This window comes from Danio aesculapii, chromosome 16 (assembly GCF_903798145.1).
Source record: "Danio aesculapii chromosome 16, fDanAes4.1, whole genome shotgun sequence".
Taxonomy (NCBI): Eukaryota; Metazoa; Chordata; class Actinopteri; order Cypriniformes; family Danionidae; genus Danio; species Danio aesculapii.
The window spans coordinates 3,868,064-3,892,075 of NC_079450.1; the positions used below are offsets into that span (position 1 = coordinate 3,868,064).

Sequence of the window (24,012 nt, forward strand, 5' to 3'; positions counted from 1 at the left end):
AGAAATCGGGGGAATAAATAAACAGAGGGGGCTAATAATTCAGACTTTAACTGTATATTAAAAATGTATCAATTATTAGTCCACTGCATGAGTAAACATTTACTAATGCAGCTGATTAAAATAGGATAGTTTTTTTTTTATTATTGATTTCTGAAGGGTCATATAACACATGCTGAAGAATTTGCATATGAATTTACCTGCAATTATTGTTGGTATTACTATTTTTAAGTCAGCTGTTTTAAATGGTAGTAGAAGTACAGTCTACTCTATTTATACAGTACTTACTCCCAGTGACGTTTATATCGAAGTTACATTTAGCCGCACCATGTTGGTGTTTTGTAACATCTAACTTTTACTAGGTGGGTCTTCAGCCCAACGCTCAACCCTTGGAGGATAGAGACACTACGGCCAATTTAGTTCATCAATTCCCTTATAACATATGTGTTTGCACTGTGTTGGAAACCCACGCCAGCATGGGGAGAACATGCAAACTCCACACAGAAATGCCAACTGATCCAGCAGGGACTCGAACCAGTGATGTTCTCGATGACAGTGCTAACTGCTGTGCCACCTTTTTACAGTAAGTGGGCAAAATACTTAAGTAACACTTTAAAACAATTCTCCATTAGTTAATGCATTTACTAACACAGGTAAGCAACACTATTTATTCAGCTTTAATGAAAATAGTCATTCTGTTAACTCACTGTGCACTAATGTTAACAAACAACTTTATTTGGTCCTGTGAAGTGCTTTGAAATGTGCATTTTTGTAATTCAGTGTTTGACACAAAGACTACAGAATACACAAGACGTGTCACTCGTATACTTTTGAATGGGGAAAAGTGTAACTGTTAATTTTGGCGAATGAAGCCCCGCCCTCCAGTACAGGGGCCAATCAGTGATCACTATAGGGCTAATAAAAGTGGCCTTCTAGTGTAGGAGCCAATCAGCGATCGCTGTAGAATGACAATTCTCCGGGGGAGGGGCTCGAACCAGACGTTAGTTTCTGCCGATTTTGTGTGACACGAACATTTTGATATGAACCTAAATAGACAGCTGTTGTTTAATTTTATTGATGATTCCTAATATGAAGTTTAACCGTAAGCTTGGCAAGTAGCTTTGGAGAATTTGATGTTTCCCCATTCAAACAGAATGCTGAGCATACTGCCTGAGAGGTGTCTCAAAGATGGCCGCCGAGTGAAATGATTTGTCTTAAAGGGACTTTGGTTTGATTTGACTTGAAGCACAGCGGTTGCTAGGCAGTTGCTAAAATGTTTATGGCATTGTTAGGTGGTTTCTAAGGAGTTGTTAAACGGAACGCTCATGTACATGCTTGATCAAATGCTAATACTTGGGCATTTCTAGCAGGACTGTGCACAGGGGTGTGGCCCAGTGGCTAGAGCCACTGCCCCTTTTTCCCCTCATTGGCTGAGGTGCCCCTCTTGCTCAATCGACCAAAAAGGTGTTTCCTTTAAAAATCAGCGATCTCCACTGCCTGAGTGATATCTGATATAAAGTGGGTCTCAGATTGGACAAGAAGCACAGCATTAAATTACATTTCCCCCCACCATGTCTAAAATACGAACATTTATTTTACCCCAGTATGTTCAATGGAGCTTCTGCGCAAGTCTGTCGATTCTGACGGGCGCGTGCGAGTAAATGGCTTTTCGTCTTGTTTTATGCTTGAGCATCTAAATGAATGCCAAAGTCTGTTTATCTGATTGTATTTGAATTACATTACAACATCGACGCTGTAAGAGGAACCGTATAAATGACATTAACTGTTCACCGGAAGTTTAGCAGTATGGGAAGAAACACTAGCTCCGCATATACTCTAATATAATTCGTAAGTGTGAAAGGGATATATGCAAAACTGGCGTGCCATATCTGTAAAAAACTGGACTTTATGTAAAAATGCTTGCCATATTAGAGAAAAATGTAGAGTTTACATCATGGAGTGATATATTTTGAGAAAAATAATGCTTTAACCTCCTAGAGCTTGAGTGTCCACATATGTGTACAGCACATTTGAGCTCTTTAGTGGCTCTTTAAAATACTATAAATGTTTTATATTTTGTTACAGACATACAGGGTCATCCTCCAACTGTTTTGCAGCATATGAAATGACCCAAACACTATTTTAAACTGTCCAAAATGGGCAAAAAATGTTGTTTTTACTCTCTGAAAGTCAAAGCAAGTTAAAAAAATGTCTATGTTAAATATGTTAGAAAATTTAGGAAAAAGGTGTTTTATGTAAATTCAGACCACGAGTCCACATATATGGACATCATTTTTCTCTAAAAGTACATCGTATCAAAAGATGATGCTTAGGTTTTATTCTAATTCGGTTCTAATAAGCCCAAATACCAAAGAGAAATAAAAAAAATGCATGTAAAAAACACCTTGGGCCTTAAGAGGTTAAAATGATTTATTTGAAAACTATAAGTCTGATAAACCTGAAAAGATATAGCAACAAAATCTAATGCAGAAGTCGAAAAATCTAAAGGTTTTTGGCCAAATTTGGGCTTTGTATAATTTTGTTCTATTATTAAAATGTAATAATTAACGTCTGATTAGCATGAGGAGGTAAAGCAACAATCTTAAATGCAAGAGGCATATTTTGACCAATTTTGGGCCTTGTAGCATGAACGACCTAGGAGGAGATAGGTTTGGTTTTGAGGACAGTCAACAGATCAGATATCAGGCATGTCAGAGGATTTGATGAAAGACTGAATTATGAGGTGACAAACAAAAAAAAAATCATGGATCCATTAGGCGGAAGAGACGAACTACAAACTTTGGATGTTTATGTCAGTTTTAGATCTTCTAAATGTGAATTTTGACACTGTTTTGGGGCACACTAGCTTTTACATATCCTTCAAAAAAAGCATATACTAACCTCTGAAAAAGTTTCAGCCTCTTCAGTGTTTTCAAAATGCTCCATTTTCAGGGCTCGAAAACTCCGTGGTAGTGTGGACGGAAGGTGCAACCGTAGTAAATCTTATGCGTTTTAAAACTAAAACGTATTAGTGTAAACGGGGCCTGAGTGAATAATCAATTAATAATAATTGACAGTGGCGCTGTCGCCTTACAGCAAGAAGGTTGCTGGTTTGAGCCTCGCCTGGGTCAGTTGCCATTTCTGTGTGGAGTTTGCATGTTCTCCTCACGTTGGTGTGGATTTCCTCCAGGGGCTCCGGTTTCCCCCACAAGTCCAAACACATGCACTATAGGTGAATTGGGTAAGCTAAATTGTTGAGAGTGGTCTGGCTGCAGACTCGGTGCAGTGCAATCTGAGCTGCATCCAATGCTTTTTTATGCACTCACCTAACCACACCCCTAACCCTACCTCTCACAGTGATGTCACTCCCTCCATTGAGTGCATTGTGTCTGACATTGGATAGCTGAGTGATGCAATCTCAGCTTGCATCATCAAGGCTGCATTCAGACACTATTGAAATTGTCCGTAGTATGTGTGTGAATGTGTGTATTGATGTTTCCCAGTGATGGGTTGCAGCTGGAAGGGCATCCGCTGCGTAAACCATATGCTGGATAAGTTAGTGGTTCATTCCGCTGTGTCAATCCCAGATTAATAAAGGGACTAAGCCGAAAAGAAAATGAAGGAATGAATGTTTTGTCAGTCAGAGCTTTATTTAAATAGAGTGATGATAAAAGGCTTCAGATCTTCTTGCTCTTCCTGATCATGGTGGTTCCTCCGACTGTCAGCGTCTGGACAATAACAAACACCCACAGAACATGTCAATATCTTCATATAATATGTTTATATGTGAGAACACGAGCTTCTACGCACCTCCACCATTTCTCCAGCCTTGATCTCCTGGATGTGGGAGAATCGGTCAGTTGTGCAGACCAGCTTTCCTCCATCCAGCTTGACGATGCACTGAAATCAACACAACAGCAACCGTTTTGATTTAAAGTACACATGAAATCAAAACTAGCCATATTGCTTGTGTTAGCTCACATTGCTCATTTTCTGCGCATGTCATTAAGAACAAACAAATAGTTAGCCCTTGGAGTCTTTAATTGAAATCTGAAAATGCACTTCCTGTTTGTTTTCATTCTCAGATTTGGTCTGTCTGAGGTAGTGGGCGTGGCTAACATACTTAACCACACCCCTCCAGCTGTCAGTTTTGACAACAAACAGTAATGATGAGCAGGAGGAGTCTGTTAGGTTGTAATAACTCTCCCCAAACCTATTTTCCCATCTTTCTGAATGAAATGCCTACTTTACTACATCCAATCAGCTCGCAGTAGAAAAAACAAGCCACGCCCACTGTTGCCTCATTTAATGTTATGCTTCTCTAGGAACTGCATCACAATACATTTCAGTTTGGTGTTCGTTTATTTCATTAATAGTAACTAACATTTATTTTAAAGTGTGTCTTAAGTGGTCTCTTAATTCTTCCAGAGCTGTATTTAATGTGTATATACAGATGATATAGAGCTCGGGAACATCTATGTCACGGTTGGCCATGTTTAAGGCCAAACGCAGGAGTGCTCAGTGTAAACAGATGCAAATCACAACAGAAAAGCGACTGTTTAATAGTAAGATCATTTGAAAAACATCTCACAAACACTCAGAATACTCTGGTTTGATGAGTATATACCTTTATAAACGCTCGTTGTGTGTCTGAGAAGCTGATAATATGCATTTCATAACATCCAATGGTGAACCGTAACTGGAAAAGTCGAGTGCGGATCAAATAAATGAACAAGTTTATCTGTGACTGACAAGCTGCCGCAAGAAAACCTCTCCATATATGCTTCACTACCTGTAGTATTGCTGATGAGTGTGTGTGTGTGTATATATATATATATATATATATATATATATATATATATATATATATATATATATATATATATATATGATACAAAAACAAATGGTCTGGCTCCCTTGACCTAAACACCCAGAATGCATTAGGTTGCTTGTGACACATTCCCGAGCTCTATTAATGTATTACATTGTACAGATGTATTATAAATGTATACAGATGATAAATATAATTCAAAAAATCTATATATGACTGTAAAATATTAAATTATAACAGGTATTTACTTTTATGTCTAATTTGTTTATATGAATAAATACTTAAAAAAACGATCTATTATCAGAAATATGTACAGATGTGGACAAAGTGTTGGTATCTTCTCCTTGAAGAAAGAAAAACCCACAGCGGTGAGTGAAATAACGTAAAAGCAATGATTCATTTAGCTATACAGCGCAGTTGGGAAACTAGAAAAGGGTGTCAGAGAGTGGGAAAGAGTATGGCAGAACATTTTTACTTCATCTAAAAGTCCCAATCACCAACTCATTCACTATAACCTTTGTCAATAGCTAGACTGTACAATAGGGCCTGTAAGATCCACAAGAGACTTTCTGGATGGACACATCACTGTTTTGCTCTATCACTCTCTAATGCAGGGGTGGGCAAACTCGGTCCTGGAGGGCCGGTGTCCTGCACAGTTTAGCTCCAACTCTAATCAAACACACCTGCTTATGGATTTCTAGTGATCTTGAAGACACTGATTAGCTTGTTCAGGTGTGTTTGATTAGTGTTGGAGCTAAACTGTGCGGGACACCGGCCCTTCAGGACCGAGTTTGCCCACCCCTGCTCTAATGCTTCATCATTTCAAGATTACATTATGAACACAGGGATTCAACTCTACCATCAAACTTTAAATAGCGCTACCTCAGCAGCCCTTTGTGCTTTGGTACCAAAACTTAACACAAGGACTGATCGTTCCACCAGATCTGCAACGAATGGATGCTTGCCATTACCGGCTTTTAAAACTGTTTTGGACAGAGATCTTTCTTTTATGTATTCACAAAAGCCTGGAATTAGATCCCACAACATCTAATAACAATACCAACATTAAGACTTTTTTAAAAATCCCATGCTCATCATCTCTCACTGTAACCACTGAGTTAGTAGCCTGCTTCCCTCTATTTTGGATGTTTGGTGGTTGTTTGTACTGTTCTCATGTGTTCACTGTAAAAAATCTGTAAAATTTACAGTAAAAAAACGGCAGCTGTGGTAGCCAGTACTTTACCGTTAAAATACGGTACAAACCATAAAAGTAATTTCTCAATTTTACAGTAAACTACTGTATTTAATTAATTTATAGATGTAATATGTCTGTGTTTTGATTTACCAACATCTACACATCTTTTGTTCCACAGTTAGACACGTTAACACAGCCATATACAGGTGGTGATGAGGAAGTTACATAATGAACCAAAGCTCATCACTAACAACTTTTCCACATGCAGAGAAGAGTATCAGTGTATAGAAGGAGCTCAGTGTCATTCACACAGCTGCTAAACACCAGTATGGTAACACGGTTAAAATTAAAGTCATGAAATAAACATTGTTTATCAACATTAGATGTAAGATAAACCTCTAATGTACATCACTGATGGGGAAACAACTAGAAAGATCCAGAGTAATGTCAACAAAATGCATAAAAAGCGACCATAGTGCCATACAGGGAATTCTGGGAAAGTCAATTTACGGTTATTCGCCGTATATATTAAGGAAACATACTGTTAACCTGGTTACGGATTTGTACCGTAGCGTTTTTACAGTTTTTTACTGTTGAAATCACGGCCATTTTTTACAGTGTTGATGGATGAGGTGGCAAGTGTGTCTGTATGTTCTGCAGAGCAGGAACCTGCTGAAAAACAGCATTCATGCTGAGTCAGGCCCGATTATCTTTTAATCTTTCCCTGTTTATAAAATGATAAATAATTAAAATAGAACCTACTGGATCCCACCCAAAAGACATTGCATCAATGCCTCCTTTAGTCCTCTCTGTGATAAATGTCCTGACCAGGAACTTGGATCTGTTTTTCACATGATGTGGGAATGTGGAAAAGTAGAAACATTTGGGAATGAGGTGTGTGCTATCTAAAATTATTGAATATCCTGCACCAGTGAATCCTGCTATTGTATTACTGAGCGATGATTCTACGTTGAATCTCACCAAGCAAAAAAAAAAAAAATGTTATCTTGACAGTTTAAAGCGAGCTGCTAATGGTATTAAGTGGAGCTTTCCTTTAATTCTCAAATAAATAATAAAAACGTTCTGTATGATGGAGTGATTTCCAAAATAAAGTGTAGTTTTCCTCCACATGAAGCTTGATCTCTATGCAAACACACATATATAAGGTGGAAGAGCTGAAACTGTACCTTGAGCTTCTTGCCGTCCATGGTGGTGATTTCAGCCTCTTTGCCGATGGTGAAGGAGTTGGTGACGGTTTTTCCCGGAGTTTTGGATGTGATGGTGAAGTCGCTGCCCTTCTGCTGGATTTCTGTCACTGGTTTCACATCTTTGGCCAGTTTAATCACCTCTTCTGGCAGAGCTGGACAAACAGAGACAATCGCTTTTTATCACTTCATAATTCAGAGAGAAAAAAAAAACTTTTTTTTTTGTTTTATCAAAGAGACCCCTACTGAAAAAAACTGCTTAAACCAGCCTAGACTGGTTGGCTGGTTTTAGCTGGTCGACCAGCCTGGTTTTAGAGGGGTTTTGGCCATTTCCAGGCTGGTTTCCAGCCATTTCCAGCCTGGTCTTAGCTAGTCAGGCTGGAAAATGACTAGCTAAAACCAGCTTGACCACCCTAGCCAGGCTGGGAACACAGCCAAAACCAGCTATGTCCAGCTTAAACCAGGCTGGTCAAGCTGGTTTTAGCTGGTCATTTTTCAGCCTGACCACCTAAGACCAAGAGTTTGCATGTTCTCCCCGTGTTGGCGTGGGTTTCCTCCGGGTGCTCCGGTTTCCCCCACAGTTCAAACACATGCGCTATAGGTGAATTGAATAAACTAAATTGGCTGTAATGTATGAGTGTGTGTGTGAATGAGAGTGCATGGGTGTTTCCCAGTACTGGGTTGTGGCTGGAAGGGCATTCCTGTGTAAAACATATGCTGGATTAGTTGGCGGTTCATTCCGCTGTGGCGACCCCTGATGAATAAAAGGACTAAGCTGAAGGAAAATGAATGAACAATCAAAATTGGACGTTTGCAGTATTTTCTAAATTACGGAGTGACACATTGAAATTCCCCAAATCCCCTCTGTAAAAATCTGACTCTAATGTAAGGGCGTAGATTTGCTCTTGACATTGGTGGGGACATGTATCCTTGGACACATGCATAGAACAGCACAAATTGTTTTGTGCTTTTAAAAACATGATTAAAGTATTTAATGATATAAAATAAACTAGTGCTGGGCCGTTATCAGCGTTAACGTGAGACTCATATCGTGCGATTAAAAAAATATCGCCGTTAATCTATTCTCAAAGTTGGGTTGGGAGCTGGGTCTGTTCTACACAAACTTTCACCTTGATATTTTAGCGCGGATGTATACCTGACCGGTGAGCTGTCTGACAAACAAGTGCGCTTCTGAATCAAATCAGCAGGATGCCTGACTTTAACTGCAGTTCAGCAGTTTCACCTTCACTCATGAACATTTCATTCATGCCCCCGTGACAAACTGGGGTATTAGACGCAAATAAGGGGTAAAGGCTGGTGAGAGTGTTATGGAAATTAATAACGCACGCCGAATGGAACGAAAAAAACTTCGTAATTTCACGATGTGTGTGTGTGTGTGGTCCTTTACTGACAGCCGTGTGTGTGAATCTTGTCGGAAAATATGGCAAAGTCCTACATGAGGGTAATAGTTTGATTGCAGTGTTTACTTCAGTAATACCACTAATATCTGCACTCCACATGTCTTAATTCCATTTCTGTTTTGTTCAGTTATGACTTTAGTCAGATTAAGGTAATCAGAAATCGCTGTTTGGAGCTTCTGTAGGCCTACAGTTCAACATTCATGTTTACCTGAATAAACAGTTAGTAAACACAAGCACATCTTATTGAACATCATTTATTTTCATCATCAATTATCATAGTAGATCAGTTTCTCAAGCAGTTTGAGATGCATTTTGGAAACAGGAGATGAGCCCCTGGTCTAATGCGCCACCTGGCTTGACAAACCTTTTCTCAAAGACTTATTATTTGGGTAGCACATGCATTCTGAATGCCTTCGGCAGAAATCAAATGATCCATTTTAATCTAGATTAATTCCAAGATGAATCTAGATGAACTAGATTCAAAAAGCTAATCTATGCCCATCTATAAAATAAACACTTAATAATAAAAATAACAATCAAGTACCATGTCTTGAAAGTCAATTTACATGATTTTACTGCAGTCTGGCTTTGAAGAGGTATGGATGTAGAGAAATGTAGAGAGGTGTGTGTTTTTTTAACTGTTTTTCATAATCATGGAGGCCAAAAAACTGAATTTTAATTATTTACACTGCCTTGATTAATCATATTCACGGTGAACTCGTAGCGAACTTGACTTGGTGCACGTGTAGGTTAAGAGTTGATGGAGCATTACTTTATTTTGAAGTCGACTATTCGTAGGGACATTTCAGTATGTGGTGGATATTGGTGGGGACACGTCCTCTTCATCCATGCCAATTCTACACCCTTGCTCTATCTCAACAACAACAACAACAACAACAACAAAAAATAAAACCTTACCAACTTTAACCTGACTGTGTTTATACTAAAACTAAATGCAATTAAGAAACACTTTAAGGTTGCATTAGTTAATGTTAGTCAATTCATTATCTAACATGAACAAACATTGAATGATACATTTATTACAGCATTTGTTCATGTTAAATAATGAAAATAGTCATTGATAGTTCATATTAACTCTGCATTAGCTCATGTTAACAAGCATGAATTTGGATGTTATTAATGCATTAGTAAATGCTGAACTTGATTAATATATGCTGCACAAGTATTGCTCATTATTAGTTTATGTTAGTAAATACATGAACTAATGAAACATTATTGTGAAGTGTGACCTGAAAACATCGTCTTCAAGTGTGAACCCGTGTATTGAAACCCGTGCTGACTGTGTTCTGAAAGTGCAGTTCAACTCACAGATGGCTCTGAGAAACTCCTCGTAGTTCTCCTGAGTGTAAACCTGCCACGTCCCGCTGAAGGCCATGTTTTCTGGAGAAGCTCAACACAAAGTGAAGATCAGCTTCAGGTGTGCAGCTTTTATATCTGGAGGAGTTCAGTCAATGACCTGCTGCTGTTTGAACAACCCACAGTTCATCAACTCCAGCAGAATATGAGGTAAATGCCCCCATACACGCAGCAGTAGCAGACCAAAAATAAAGACTTATCAGTGTAGTGGAATATTACACCAGGATTTGACTTGACTTAAAGGGACAGTTCACCCAAAAATGAAATTTCTGTTCCCTTCACTTGTTCCAAACTGGTTTGATTTTCTTTTGTTGAATACCAATGAAGATACTGTATACTGAATAGCAGGGGCGTAGCAACCAGGGGGGACGGGGGGGATCCGTCCCCCTCACTTTTAGAGGCAGACTATTTAGAAACAGGTAATTAATAATTATATGAACATATGATCTCATACAGCCCCCCCCCCCCCCCCCCCACACACACACTTTAAAATGTCCGCTACGCCCCTGCTGAATAGTGAAAAACACAGCCACTGACTTCCATATAATAGCATCAAAAATACTATGAAGGTCAGTGTCTGTTTTTTCCCCAACATTCTTCAAAATGTCTTGTTTTGTGTTCAACAGAAGAAAGAAATTCACCAAAGCTTGGGGAAACTTTCATTATTGGGTGTACTGCCCCTTTAAATCTATAAAATCAAAAGAGATAAAGAATTGATGTTCTAAAATGAGTTCCTTTGATCTTTCTGTTCTTCAGTGTTCTTTCTTTTCAGAGGTTCTATCTTTATTCATCATGTCCTTTTCCCACTGTTTACACTGAAGGACAGTGACTTTACAAACTTCAAGTAAGATATTTTTCAAAAACCAATATGACCTGCTCTGTTCACAAACGGACGGACGCACGCACACACAGGCACACACACACACACACACGCACGCACGCGCACACACACACACACACACACACACACACACACACACACACACACACACACACACACACACACACACACACACAGGCACACACACACAAACACACACAAGCACACACACACACACCGACTGCATGATTAGATTTTTTTTTAAATATTAAGTATTAAACAAATAAAAAGTTAAAGAGATCAGCCTGGTGAATTCTGCAATATTTCCTGCATTGATCAAATTATTCAGTCGATCTGAGAGACGCTTTCATTAACAACTGAGAAATTAAAATGCATTAAACATGATCTTAAGGATTTATTGGTCTAGCATTGGGCATCACAGCAAGAAGGTCGCTGGTTCGAGCCTCGGCTGGGTCAGTTGGCGTTTCTGTGTGGAGTTTGCATGTTCTCCCTGCGTTCGTGTGGGTTTCCTCCGGGTGCTCCGGTTTCCCCCACACTCCAAAGACATGCGGTACAGGTGAATTGGGTAGGCTAATTTGTCAGTAGTGTATGAGTGTGTATGGATGTTTCCCAGAGATGGGTTGCAGCTGGAAGGGCATCCGCTGTGTAAAACATGCTGGATAAGTCGATAAGTTCATTCTGCTGTGGCGACCGCAGATTAATAAAGGAACTGAGCCGAAAAGAAAATGAATGAATGGTCTAGTATTTGTCAGACTATAAAACAAAATAAATAAATTAATGAATTTTAAGACTGTAAAATAATAAAAAAAAAAATATTTAAAAATAAAAAAATTTATGAAAAAAAGTAATAAAATAATAAAATAAAAATAAAATAAAATGCATGAGCCATGATCTGAGGGTTTTTTGGTCCAGTATGTGTCAGACTGTAAATAAATAAAAAAATAAAATAAATGAATAAATAAATAAATAAATAAAGAATAAATAATTAATTAATAACATGAATGAGACATGATCTGAGGGTTTTTTGGTCCAGTAAGACAGACTGTTAAATAAAATAAAATAAATGGAGAAAGTCTGATTTGTTATTTCGGCTACAATAAAAGCAGTTTTAAATTTTTAATGAACCTTTTTAAGACTGTAGAATAAAAAAATAAAATAAAATAAAAAATAAATAAATAATAAAAAAAGAAGTAATAAAATAGTAAAATAAAAATAAAATAAAATGCATGAGCCATGATCTGAGGGTTTTTTGGTCCAGTATGTGTCAGACTGTAAATAAATAATAAAAATAAAATAAAATAAAAAAATAAATAAATAAAGATTAAATAATTAATTAATAACATGAATGAGACATGATCTGAGGGTTTTTTGGTCCAGTAAGACAGACTGTTAAATAAAATAAAATAAATGGAGAAAGTCTGATTTGTTATTTCGGCTACAATAAAAACAGTTTAAAGTTTTTAATGAACCTTTTTAAGACTGTAAAATAAAAAAAAATATTAAAAAATTAAAAAATTTAATAATAAAAAAAAACAAAAAAAGTAATAAAATAGTCAAATAAAATAAAAATAAAATAAAATGCATGAGCCATGATCTGAGGGTTTTTTGGTCCAGTATGTGTCAGACTGTAAATAAATAATAAAAAAAAATAATAATAATAAATAAATAAATAAATAAAGAAAGAAAGAAATAAAGAAATTAAGAATAAATAAATAATTAATTAATAACATGAATGAGACATGATCTGAGGGTTTTTTGGTCCAGTAAGACAGACTGTAAAATAAAATAAAATAAAATAAAATAAAATCTTAAATAAAAAATATATATTAAATAAAATAAAATGCATGAGACTGAGGGTTTTTGTTGGTCCAGTGTGTGTCGTACTGTAAAATAAAAATAAAATAAATAAAAATATAATACCTTTTAAAAAAATGCATGAGACAAGATCTGAGTTTTTTTGGTCCAGTATGTGTCAGACTGTAAAATATAAAAAGAGAAATAAAAAAAATGAATGAGACGTGATCTAAGGTTTTTTTTGGCACAGCATGTCACAGACTGTAAAATAAAATAAAATAAAATTAAATTAAATTAAATTAAATTAAATTAAATTAAATTAAATTAAATTAAATAAATAAAAATGCACATGATCTGCGGGGAAAAAGAATAAATAAATAAATAAATAAAATAATCTTAATAAACCTATAAATAAAGCACGAGACATGACCAGTTTGCTCAGCGTTTGATATGATACGTGTTGTGCAGGTCTGGATTCCTCGTCAGACCAGTTTTGCAAAGGTTTCTGCTCTGTTTAAACACACGACGGTCAATGACCTGCTGGACTGTGGAGTTTGCTTCAAATAATCGCCCTCAGGTTGCATAATCATATTAGAAACAGCCTCAATCTGTCTGTTCTGAAATATCAGCAGATGAATCATTCCTCCAGCCAAAGATCAGTCTCTAATAATGCAGATGGAGAGTGTGTTCAGTCTGAAAACAAAAGGCTGTTTAAATTAGTTTAACGTTTTAAAAAGCGCAACATTTCAACATATACCATTAACTAGCATATTTTTTTTAATTCATTGACACATGATTAAATGTTACTTCATACCCTTAATTACTCTTTATTCAATTATTCAAGCAATGTTGCTAAAGTTTTTCCCCTGAAAATTAGACTTAACGTGTCACTTTGCTCTTCAAGTAAATATATTGGTTCATAAGAATATATATATATATTCTGGGAGTTTTCCGGGAGACAAAACAGTCCGGGAGATGGGCAGGAGATGGGTCTGAAATACAGGACACTCCTGGGAAAAATGGGAGTGTTGGCAGGTATGCCTTACTAGTACCGGGTTGGACCCCGTTTGGCCTTCAGAACTGCGTTAATCCTTCGTGGCATAGATTCAACAAGGTACTGGAAATATTCCTCAGAGATTTTGCTCCATATTGACATGATAGCATCACACAGTTGCTGCAGATTTATCAGCTGCACATCTATGATGTCAATCTCCCGTTCCACCACATCCCAAAGGTGCTCTATTGAATTGAGAACGGGTGACTGTGAAGGCCATTTGAGTACAGTGAACTCATTGTCATGTTCAAGAAACCAGTCTGAGATGATTCACGCTTTCCGACATGAAGTGTTATCCTGCTGGAAGTAGCCATCAGAAGATGGAGACACTGTGGTCATAAAGGGATGGACATGGTGAGCAACAATACTCAGGTAGGCTGTGGCCCATGCTCAGTTGGTACTAATGGACCAAGAAAATATCCCCCACACCATTACACCACCACCACCAGCCTGAACCACTGATACAAGACAGGGTGGATCAATGCTTTCATATTGTTAAAGCCAAATTCTGATCCGACCATCCAAGAAATGGAGACTCATCAGACCAGGCAACGTTTCTCCAATCTTCTATTGTCCAGTTTTGGTGAGCCTGTGTGAATTGTAGCCTCAGTTTCCTGTTCTTAGCTGACAGCAGTGGCACCCAGTATGGTCTTCTGCTGCTGTAGCCCATCCGCCTCAAGGTTGGACGTGTTGTGTGTTCAGAGATGCTCTTCTGCAGACCTCGGTTGTAACGAGTGCTTATTTGAGCTACTGTTGCCTTTCTATCAGCTGGAACCAGTCTGGCCATTCTCCTCTGACCTCTGGCATCAACAAGGCATTTGCGCCCACAGAACTGCCGCTCACTGGATATTTCCTCTTTTTCAGATCATTCTCTGTAAACCCTAGAGATGGTTGTGCGTGAAAATCCCAGTAGATCAGCAGTTTCTGAAATACTCAGAGCAGCCTGTCTGGCACCAACAACCATGCCACGTTCAAAGTCACTTAAATCCCCTTTCTTCCCTTTTGCTCACTTTGACCTGCAGCAGATCGTCTTGACCATGTCTACATGTATAAATGCATTGAGTTGCTACTATGTGATTGGCTAATTAGAAATTTGCTTTAACGAGCAGTTAGACAGGTGTACCTAATAAAGTGGCCGATGAGAGTATATTTAGTCATTTTCTTAGAATTTGCTTTTAATACTAGAATCATTTTGCAGTGATTTCAATTCAGTTTGTTTGAATTAATTTACTTCCTAATGCATGTAAGCCCCTCCTCCTTAAGCCAGCTCTGCTCTGATTGGTCAGCTGGCCAAGTCTGTTTTGATTGGTCTTTTCCATGTCTGAAAGCACCCATTTCAGAGTTTTGAATGTCATGGGAGGCGGGGATTATGCAAATGAGTTACTTTGGTCATGCTGATAAGTAAAAGATTCGTTAATAGAATGACTCGTTAAAGCGATTCAGAGTTGACTCAGAGTCGAGAGACTACATCTTTATTTATCAGGCACTTTTATGACTTTGCAACTTTGCAAATTGTTTACATTAAATGACAGCTACATTAAGAACTGCATACAGAATATTTTTCGAAAGCCCATGTGACCTGCTCTTTAACATCATCACACAGAATAATCACACATGTAAATACAGTGCACTCCTCCACCAATCAGTGTTTGCTGTGGTTTTTACATCTGCACCGCGTCTCCTCTGGGTTTTTCCCCATGTTTGTACACACTGACCGTCACCAGGACCGTCTGCGAGCCGTGTTTATTGCGCACGAAGATGCTGTAGTTCCCCGAGTCCTCCATGCTGACGTGGTTTATGGTGAGCGTGGAGGATTTATTCTCGTTTTTAATGCTGTACTGGGCAGCGGACGAGATTTCTCTGTCGTTCTTCAGCCAGAACATTTCAGGCGCAGGATCACCGTCAGCAAAACACGTCAGACACAGAGACTGAACACACAACAGAGGATGACTTTATTACTATTATTATCATGATAGCTACATGCTAATCACGTTACCATCATGCTAGCCACATGCTATACATGTTAGCTTCATTCAAGCTTCCTATTAATCCCGTTAGCACCATGCAATCTACAAGATTAGCATGTTGTTATTATTATTCTAATTCTGCTAACATCATGCTAGCTATATGCTAATCATGTTAACTTTATGCTAGCTACATGTAAAGTGTAATTTAAAGGCTTGACTAGGTTAATTAGGCTAACTAGTCTAATCATTGGACAACAGTGAAAAAGAAGGGGGGCTAATAATGTTGACCTCATTGTTGGTATTAAAATGATGATAGCTACATCATGCTAGCAACATGCTAATCATGTAGCACCATGTTAGCTACATGATTAGAATGCTGTTACCATTACTCTAATCCTGTTAGTATCATGCTTTCTAGATGCTAATCATGTTAGCTACTAGTAATGTGCCATTTTAAAGGCCTACTAAAACTAGTCAAATCATTGGACAACAGTGAAAAAAAAACTCAAAGCGGCTAATAATATTGACCTTATTGTTATTATTATAGTTAAATCATGCTAGCTAAATGCTAATATTGTTAACGGCATGCTCTCTACATAATTAGCATGTTGTTATTGTGGTAATCCTGTTAACATAATGCCAGATACATGCTAATAATGTTAACACCATGGTATTTCCACGATTAGCATGTTATTATTACTTCAATCCTGTTAGCATCATGCTAACTACATGCTAATCATTTTAACTTTATGCTAGCTACAAGTAATGTGCCATTTAAAGATTTAACTAGATTAATTAGGCTAACTAGTCAAAACATTGGACAACATTGAAATGAAATTTTCAAGGGGGCTAATAATATTGACCATTGTTATCATTACAATTATGATAGCTACATCATGTTAGCTACATGCTAATCCTGTTATCATCATGCTAGCTATATGCTAATCCTGTTAGCAACATGTTATCTATACAATTAACATGTTTTAATTATTCTAATCCTGTTAGCATAAAACTAATGACATGTTAATCATGTTAGCTCTATGGTAGCCACAAGTAAACTGTAATGTAAAGAATTAACAAGGTTAATTAGGCTAACAAGTCCAAACATTGGAGAACAGTCGAAAACAAATTCTCAAGGGGCTAATAATATTGACCTCATTGTTGTTATTAAAATTATGATAGGTACATCATGTTAGCTACATGCTAATCCTGTTATCCTCATGCTAGCTACATGATTAGCATGCTGTTAGCATCATGCTTTCTAGATGATGATCATGTTAGCTTCATGCTATATGCTAACCCTAACACCATGCAATCTACACAATTAACGTGTTATCATTATTGTAATCCTGTTAACATCGTGCTAGCTACATGCGAATCATGTTAGCTTTATGCTAGCTACAAGTAAACTACAATGTAAAGGATTAACAAGTCAAATCATTGGAAAACAGTCGAAAACAAATTCTCAAGGGGGCTAATAATACTGACCCCATTGTTATTATTACAATTATGAAAGCTTTGTGAAGCTAGCTACAATGCCAATCCTGTTAGCACCATGCAAGCTAGATGATTAACATGTTGTTATAGCTTTTATAATCCTGTTAAAATCAGGCTAGCTGCATACTTATCATGGTAACTTTATGGTGACTACAAGTACAATTTAAAGGCTTACCTAGGTTAATTATGCTAATTAGTCATTGGACAACAGTGAAAAATGTTCATGGAGGTTAATATTATTGACATTATTATTATTATTATTATTATAATTATGATAGCTACATCATGCTAGCTACATGGACATCATGTTAGCTTAATGCTAGCCACAAGCAAAGAGAAATTTAAAGGCTTCACTCAATTTAAAGGTCACCAGTAACTAATTATAATGTATTATTTAGTCTGACACACCTTGTCCTCCATTATGGCCACAACATCAGGAAGACCCTTCGTGACTCGGGCTCGATCTGACAGACACAAAGTTACCACAATTTAACAAACGAATTCACTCAAACATAATTAGAGTCACGAAAAATCTCTACTTACTTTTCTCTGCAAACTCTACTTGCCTGTGAACGAAGGGAAAAAAGTCATACTTAGGATGTGTTTTCCAATAATAACTGCTGTTATTAGCTCGAGAACCAATGTTTTAATAAATTTAATATAATGAACATGTATATTGTAATGAATATATTTTAAAAGCCATGCAATATCAACATTAAAATGATAAAATAATAAATATTTTGGATATAAATTCTAAAGTATATTTTATTTTTACAACCAATCATTTTAAATTTGATCATTGTTTAGTTATTTTAATTATATTTAATTTTATATATAAACTCTCTGCACATTATATATATATATATATATATACATACAACAGTTTAGTCTGGTTCTCGAATCTGATTGGCTGATAGCTGTGAGATCATCAAAATCAGCCCTCATACAGCCTCTACACCCTTGTGTATAGACCAATTACCAACCTACATCACACATGACGTCACACGGGTCTCCGGTTGCAAAAAAAGACAGGCTGCAATAGGAAACATGTCGTGTTGTGCAGTAGGATGCCAAATTCGAAAACAAATAGAAAGCCTAACTTTTACCGTACACCACACTGCTTTAGTGCTAACTGCAGACGTCTCTGGCTATAAGGGAGCTGAATGAAGTGACGACTTAATTAGAAATGCTGGACTCTGCAGTTTTCATGTCATATCAGGCAAGTTCACGCAATATTGAATCCTACACATTACTCGTTTTTGATTGCAGCAATGATATCAGCAAAAACAGTTACATTTGAATAATTAAACTGCGGTCAATGAATGCTCAGAATGAAACGTGAAAGTGTAAGTTATTAAGGTGAAGTTAATTTTTATAGTGAGAATGTCGTTGTTTAGATTGGAACTATGCAGTTTATTTATAAGGATAGTGCCTATTTTAAATATTTATAATTTCTGAGAGACTACCAGAGTACCAGCTACCAGAGTAATCTGCTAGTGTTTGCTTTGCTTTGGCTTTTTCAGGGTTAATTATTGTGATCTCCCGATTGCAACAGAGAAATACGGGGAAATCTTTGTAGACTGATGGCATTTCATGCTGTTCAGCCTTATAATCTGAAAATGTGAGCAAAATCCCCTGTTTTGTCATCACTTTAGACATTACGCTAGAGAATCATTCAAACACTAGCTCTAAAGTGACGTTGGTGAATGAGCAATGGTTTCTGCTGTTGTGACATCAGCTGCAGATGTGAATGAACGGCGGAAGAAAGTAGTTCCTCACACAAAAGGGTTTTTAGACTCTCCGTGTTTGATTTTCTTTTTTATATACATGATTATGCTGTTGAACTGTTGTATAAACGCAATTTTACACTCGTAACAGTGAGAGATGGCTGTATATTGTGTCTGGTGGGACACTAAGGGTGTACTCACTCTATGTAGAGTTGCCTTAAACTGGGCCGAAGCATGCTCGTCCCCCTCCCGTCTCCCCCGACGGCCCGCACTCACATTGCATTTGAGCCTGAGCATGCTTGCGTCATTGATGATGCGCTGTTCAGTTTAAGAAGTGCTCTCGCTCAGCACAGTGGATATTTCTTTATATGGTTATAGTCGTTTTAGTTGTTTGGGACGCAGTGACGCAGTCAAATATTTCGCCGAACAGATCAGCAGGAATTAGGAGGTTTGCTGAAGGTGCAGCTGTCGCGGAGTGAGGGGTTTGCATCTTTAATAATCTATGACAGTTTGCGTTCATTGAACAGTAAAAATGATGATTAAATTCATATGAAGCAATCCCTTAAAGTGTCGTCTCGTCTTCAGTTTCGGGCTCATGTGCGCTTTGCACTCACACTACACACTCATCAACCGAACCGTGCTCTGGCACACCTTTTCCAACCGGGCCAGGGCCAGCCAACTAAACCGTGCCTAAGTACGATTCAGAGCACTCACACTTCTCAAACGATCCGGGAAACGGGCCTGGGCACAGTTTGGATAGCATAGTGTGAGTACGCCCTTAAGCACTCGGCCTGCGGCCACAAGCCATCGCATGCCTCCCACAAGTGCCATATAATAATATATATATAATAAGAGGCAATTTTTATTAATAATATTTATTACTCTAGTCAGTTTTTTATGATGATTTAAATTGAAAGACATAAAATAAAGAAAATAATTGTATATGTATGTTAAAAACTAGTTAACTGCGCATATAAATGTATACATCTAAAACAACGATCACATCTCAGGCTTTAAACAAAGGGGTGGAGCTAACAGTAATGAAGGGTCAAAGGTCAATGTGATCTTATGAATATTCATGACTCACTTCAGTCTCTGGTGTTCCAGCAGAGCATCAGCAAACGCTACGAAGAAAAGAGAGAGAGAGAGATTTGAGCTTCACACAGATAACGAAAAAATCTTCTCTCCGTTAAACAGAAATGGAGTTTCTTTAGAGAATTATTAGCCCCCCTGTATATTTTTCCCCCGATTTCTGTTTAACGGAGATATTTATAGTCAACACATTTCTAAATATAATAGTTTTAATAACTCATCTCTAATAACTGATTTATTTTATCTTTGCCATGATGACAGTAAATAATATTAGACTAGATATTCTTCAAGACACTTCAATACAGCTTAAAGTAACATTTAAAGGCTTAACTAGGTTAATTAGGGTAAAGTTAGGGTAATTAGGCAAGTCATTGTATAACAGTGGTTTGTTCAGTAGACAATCCAAAACAAATCTAGCTTAAAGGGGCTAATAATATTGACCTTAAAGTGAGTTTAAAACAATTAAAAACTGCTTTTATTCTAGCCGAAATAAAACAATTAAGACTTTCTCCAGAAGAAAAAATATTGTAGGAAATACTGTGTAAAATTCCTGAATCTGTTCAACATCATTTGGGAAATATTTGAAAAGGGCTAATAATTTTAACTTCAACTGTTATTAATAATCAATATTAAAACAATTAATACTTTCCTCTAAAGATACAGCACTGTTTTTGTCTCTCAGTGATTAAATCACCATTAATATTGTTTCAAGAGTTCACACTTAGATATTGTTTGACAATGTTAGCAGGTTTGGCATGCTGTCCCGGGGGAGAACCCTGAGCTCGGAGATAGTTGAGCCCAGGGCTCCCGCCTGGTCCATAGAGCATGTGAGGGGAGTACGAGATCAGGTGGTTCTCGAAAGCTTCCCGTGGTAAAGGAGGAAAGGCGGAGAAGGGGTGGATGGGGGGTTTCTTCGGAAAACGAAGATAAGGAAGTAGTTCTAGCTAGGCTACTTATAGTGAGTTGGGATTAATCTGATTGGCTAACTAATGCATGTAGATGAGTGGCCAGCTGCAGTCAATCATATCACGTGCTCCTCTCGAAATTAGTTTGTAAAACTTTACTAATCACAATAAACACCAGAACGTATTTGATGTATTTTTAATAAATAGTCCATCCTTAGTTTGGTGCTGCAGTACCTTGTCCAGACAGATCCAGAGAGCGCTTGTGTGTGTCCTGGCCATCACACATCTCCAGTGTGTATTTGCCTTTATCGTTTTCAGTGGGATTGAAGATCTCGATCCAGAGCTTCTGCATGCTGGAGCCGGGCCTGCAGCGCTCGTCCAGATCAATCCTGCGCTCTCTGATGACAACAAAGAAAAACAATCACACATATCATTCATAAACGCCCTCACAAAACAACTCAAACTGTGTGAATGTAGTGTTTCATTCTGTTTACAAAAAAAGAGGCTTCGGCAAACAAGAGTTTACACCTAACAAGAGGAAACTGCATAATCCAGTATAGGTATAATGTTTATGAGTAACAAGTTTTTAAGTAAGGGCGGTACAGTGGCTTAGTGGTTAGCACTGTGGCCTCACAGCAAGGTTGCTGGTTCAAACCCCGGCTGGGTCAGTTGGCATTTCTGTGTGGCGTTTGCATGTTGTCCCAGTGTTGCTCCAGTTTCCCCCACAGTCCAAACACATGCGCTATAGGGGGATTAAACTGGCCGTAGTGTATGAGAGTGTGTGTGAATGAGTGTATGGGTGTTTCCCAGTACTGGGTTGCAACTGGAAGGGCATCCGCTGCGTAAAACATATTCTGGAATAGTTGGCGGTTCATTCCACTGTGATGACCCCTTATAAATAAGGGACTAAGTTGAAGAAAAATGAATGAATGTTTTTAAGTAATAAATTTTAATAATACTTTGAATTTTCTTCTATTATATAGAGATTTTTCTGTTCTGATTTTAATTCAAGTATTACTTGTCATTTTTTTTATTACGTATATGTAATTTGATAACAAATTTTATGTTTTATTTCGGTTTTAAACTCAAGGTAAACTAAATTAAAATAGTTATTTTGTTTTAGTTAATGTTTATTTTGTACCAAGCAACCAATATGTTATATGGTGCTATAATGATATGTACATTTGTACTCTTCAAACAAACCCTCTAAATCCAGTAGAGGAAAAAATACCCAAATTATAGAAAGAATATAAAGCAAAACAAAGAGTTGCATAGCATTGTTAACAGTAATTCCATTATGCAAAATGACAGATCTTGTTTACAGAAAATACGTAAAATAAACAGAGGAGCTGGAGGAAGTGTCTGGGGAGAGGGAGGTCTGGGGTTCTCTCCTAACACTGCTGCCCCTGCAACCTGGCCACGGAAAAGCGGATGAAAATGAATGAATGAATGAATAAATATACAATTAAATAAATATTATATTATAAAATATTATACTATATATTTAATATTATTATAAATAAATATGGCAGCACTGTGGCGCAGTGGGTTAGGCAAGGCAAGGCAAGGCAAGGCAAGTTTATTTCTATAGCACATTTCATACACAGTGGCAATTCAAAGTGCTTTACATAAACAGGAATAAGTATAAGAAAATAAAAACAAATAATAAAAATGGTAAAAAAATAAAATAAATAAGCATAAAAACAGATAAAATGTGTTATAAAAGAAGAGAAAAACATAATAGTTTGATCTGTCGGACGTAGCACAGTGCTCATTCAGTAAAGGCACAGTTAAACAGATGTGTTTTCAGTCTTGAGTTGAATGTGCCTAATGTTGGAGCACATCTGATCATCTCTAGCACAATTGCCTCACAGCAAGAAGGTCGCTGGTTCGAGCCCTGGCTGGGTCAGTTGGCATTTCTGTGTGGAGTTTGCATGTTCTCCCCGTGTTGGTGTGGGTTTCCTCTGGGTGCCCCGGTTTCCCCCACAAGTCCAAACACATGTGCTATAGACAATTGGGTAGGCTAAATTGTCCGTAGTCTGTGTGTGTGTGAATGAGTGTGTATGGATGTTTCCCAGTGATGGGTTGCAGCTGGAAGGGCATCCGCTGCGTAATACATATGCTGGATAAGTTAGTGGTTCATTCCGCAGTGGTGACGCCAGATTAATAAAGGGACTAAGCTAAAAAGAAAATGAATGAATGAATGAATATTGAAAAAACTATAATAAGTAAGTTTGTCCATGAACATACAGAACATGTTGACCAATTATGTCAGTAAAATCGGTTTATTTTTCTGACCCCAATAAAAGATATTCCTTTTATGTTATTAATGAACTCTGCATTAATTAAACTCTGCACCTGACTAATCACATCAAAAATAAAAGCTTGTTTTGACATAACATACATGTGCGTATTTTATATATACAGTTAAAGTCAGAATTATTAGCCCCCTTTGAATTTTTCTTCTTATTAAAATATTTCCCAAATGATGTTCAACAGAGCAAGGAAATTTTCACAGTATGTCTGATAATATTTTTTCTTCTGGAGAAAGTCGTATTTGTTTTATTTCGGCTAGAATAAAAGCAGTTTTTATTTTTTTTAAACACCATTTTAAGGTCAATATTATTAGCCCTTTAAGCTATATATTTGTTCGATAGTCTACAGAACAAACCATCATTATACAATAACTTGCCTAATTACCCTAACCTGCCTAGTCAACCTTGTTAAGCCTTTAAATGTCACTTTAAGCTGAATACTAGTATCTTGAAGAATAGTCTAATATTATTTACTGTCATCATGACAAAGATAAAATAAATCAGTTATTAGAAATGAGTTATTAAAACTATCATGATTAGAAATGTGCTGAAAAAAATCTCTCTGTTAAACAGAAATTGGGGAACAAAAAATTAACAGGGGGGCTAATAATTCTGATTTAAACTATACATTTAATTATATAATTATGTTATATGGATATTTAAATATACATATAATTTGTATTATATTCATAAATGTATTTTATATCTAAATATACATAAACCTTTGCTCAAATATAAGCATGAATCTGTGTATATATAATTATACAAATATATATCTATATTGTGCATTTGTA

General features: G+C 37.0%; 2 protein-coding genes across 2 annotated transcripts in view; both read right to left on the bottom strand.

Moving 5' to 3' along the window:
- Positions 1-3,628: 3,628 nt before the first annotated feature.
- Positions 3,629-10,086, bottom strand: fabp10a (fatty acid binding protein 10a, liver basic). The gene is made up of 4 exons (XM_056475594.1): positions 9,979-10,086; positions 7,211-7,383; positions 3,808-3,897; positions 3,629-3,725 (listed from the first exon to the last, which is right to left on the bottom strand). The coding sequence occupies exons 1-4, from the start codon at positions 10,043-10,045 to the stop codon at positions 3,675-3,677; spliced, it is 381 nt and encodes a 126-aa protein (XP_056331569.1). The 5' UTR covers positions 10,046-10,086; the 3' UTR covers positions 3,629-3,674.
- A 5,067-nt stretch (positions 10,087-15,153) lies between these two features.
- Positions 15,154-24,012, bottom strand: part of myom3 (myomesin 3) — a 97,519-nt gene continuing 88,660 nt past the window's right edge. Inside the window, exons 28-32 of the mRNA XM_056475073.1 lie at positions 21,138-21,301; positions 19,994-20,030; positions 17,723-17,745; positions 17,588-17,643; positions 15,154-15,643 (exon numbers count right to left, since the gene is read on the bottom strand). Of these exons, the coding sequence (XP_056331048.1) occupies positions 15,377-15,643; positions 17,588-17,643; positions 17,723-17,745; positions 19,994-20,030; positions 21,138-21,301 (547 nt within the window). The 3' untranslated portion in view covers positions 15,154-15,376. The remainder of the gene's footprint in view (positions 15,644-17,587; positions 17,644-17,722; positions 17,746-19,993; positions 20,031-21,137; positions 21,302-24,012) is intronic.

Bases quoted from the DNA above. Each gene is read 5' to 3' on its own strand.
- fabp10a (XM_056475594.1), bottom strand. From the start codon at position 10,045: ATGGCCTTCAGCGGGACGTGGCAGGTTTACACTCAGGAGAACTACGAG. The intron at 3,898-7,210 runs GTACAGTTTCAG...TGTTGATTTCAG, and splicing joins TGGACGGCAAGAAGCTCAAG to TGCATCGTCAAGCTGGATGG. The intron at 3,726-3,807 runs GTGCGTAGAAGC...GTTATTGTCCAG, and splicing joins AGGCTGGAGAAATGGTGGAG to ACGCTGACAGTCGGAGGAAC.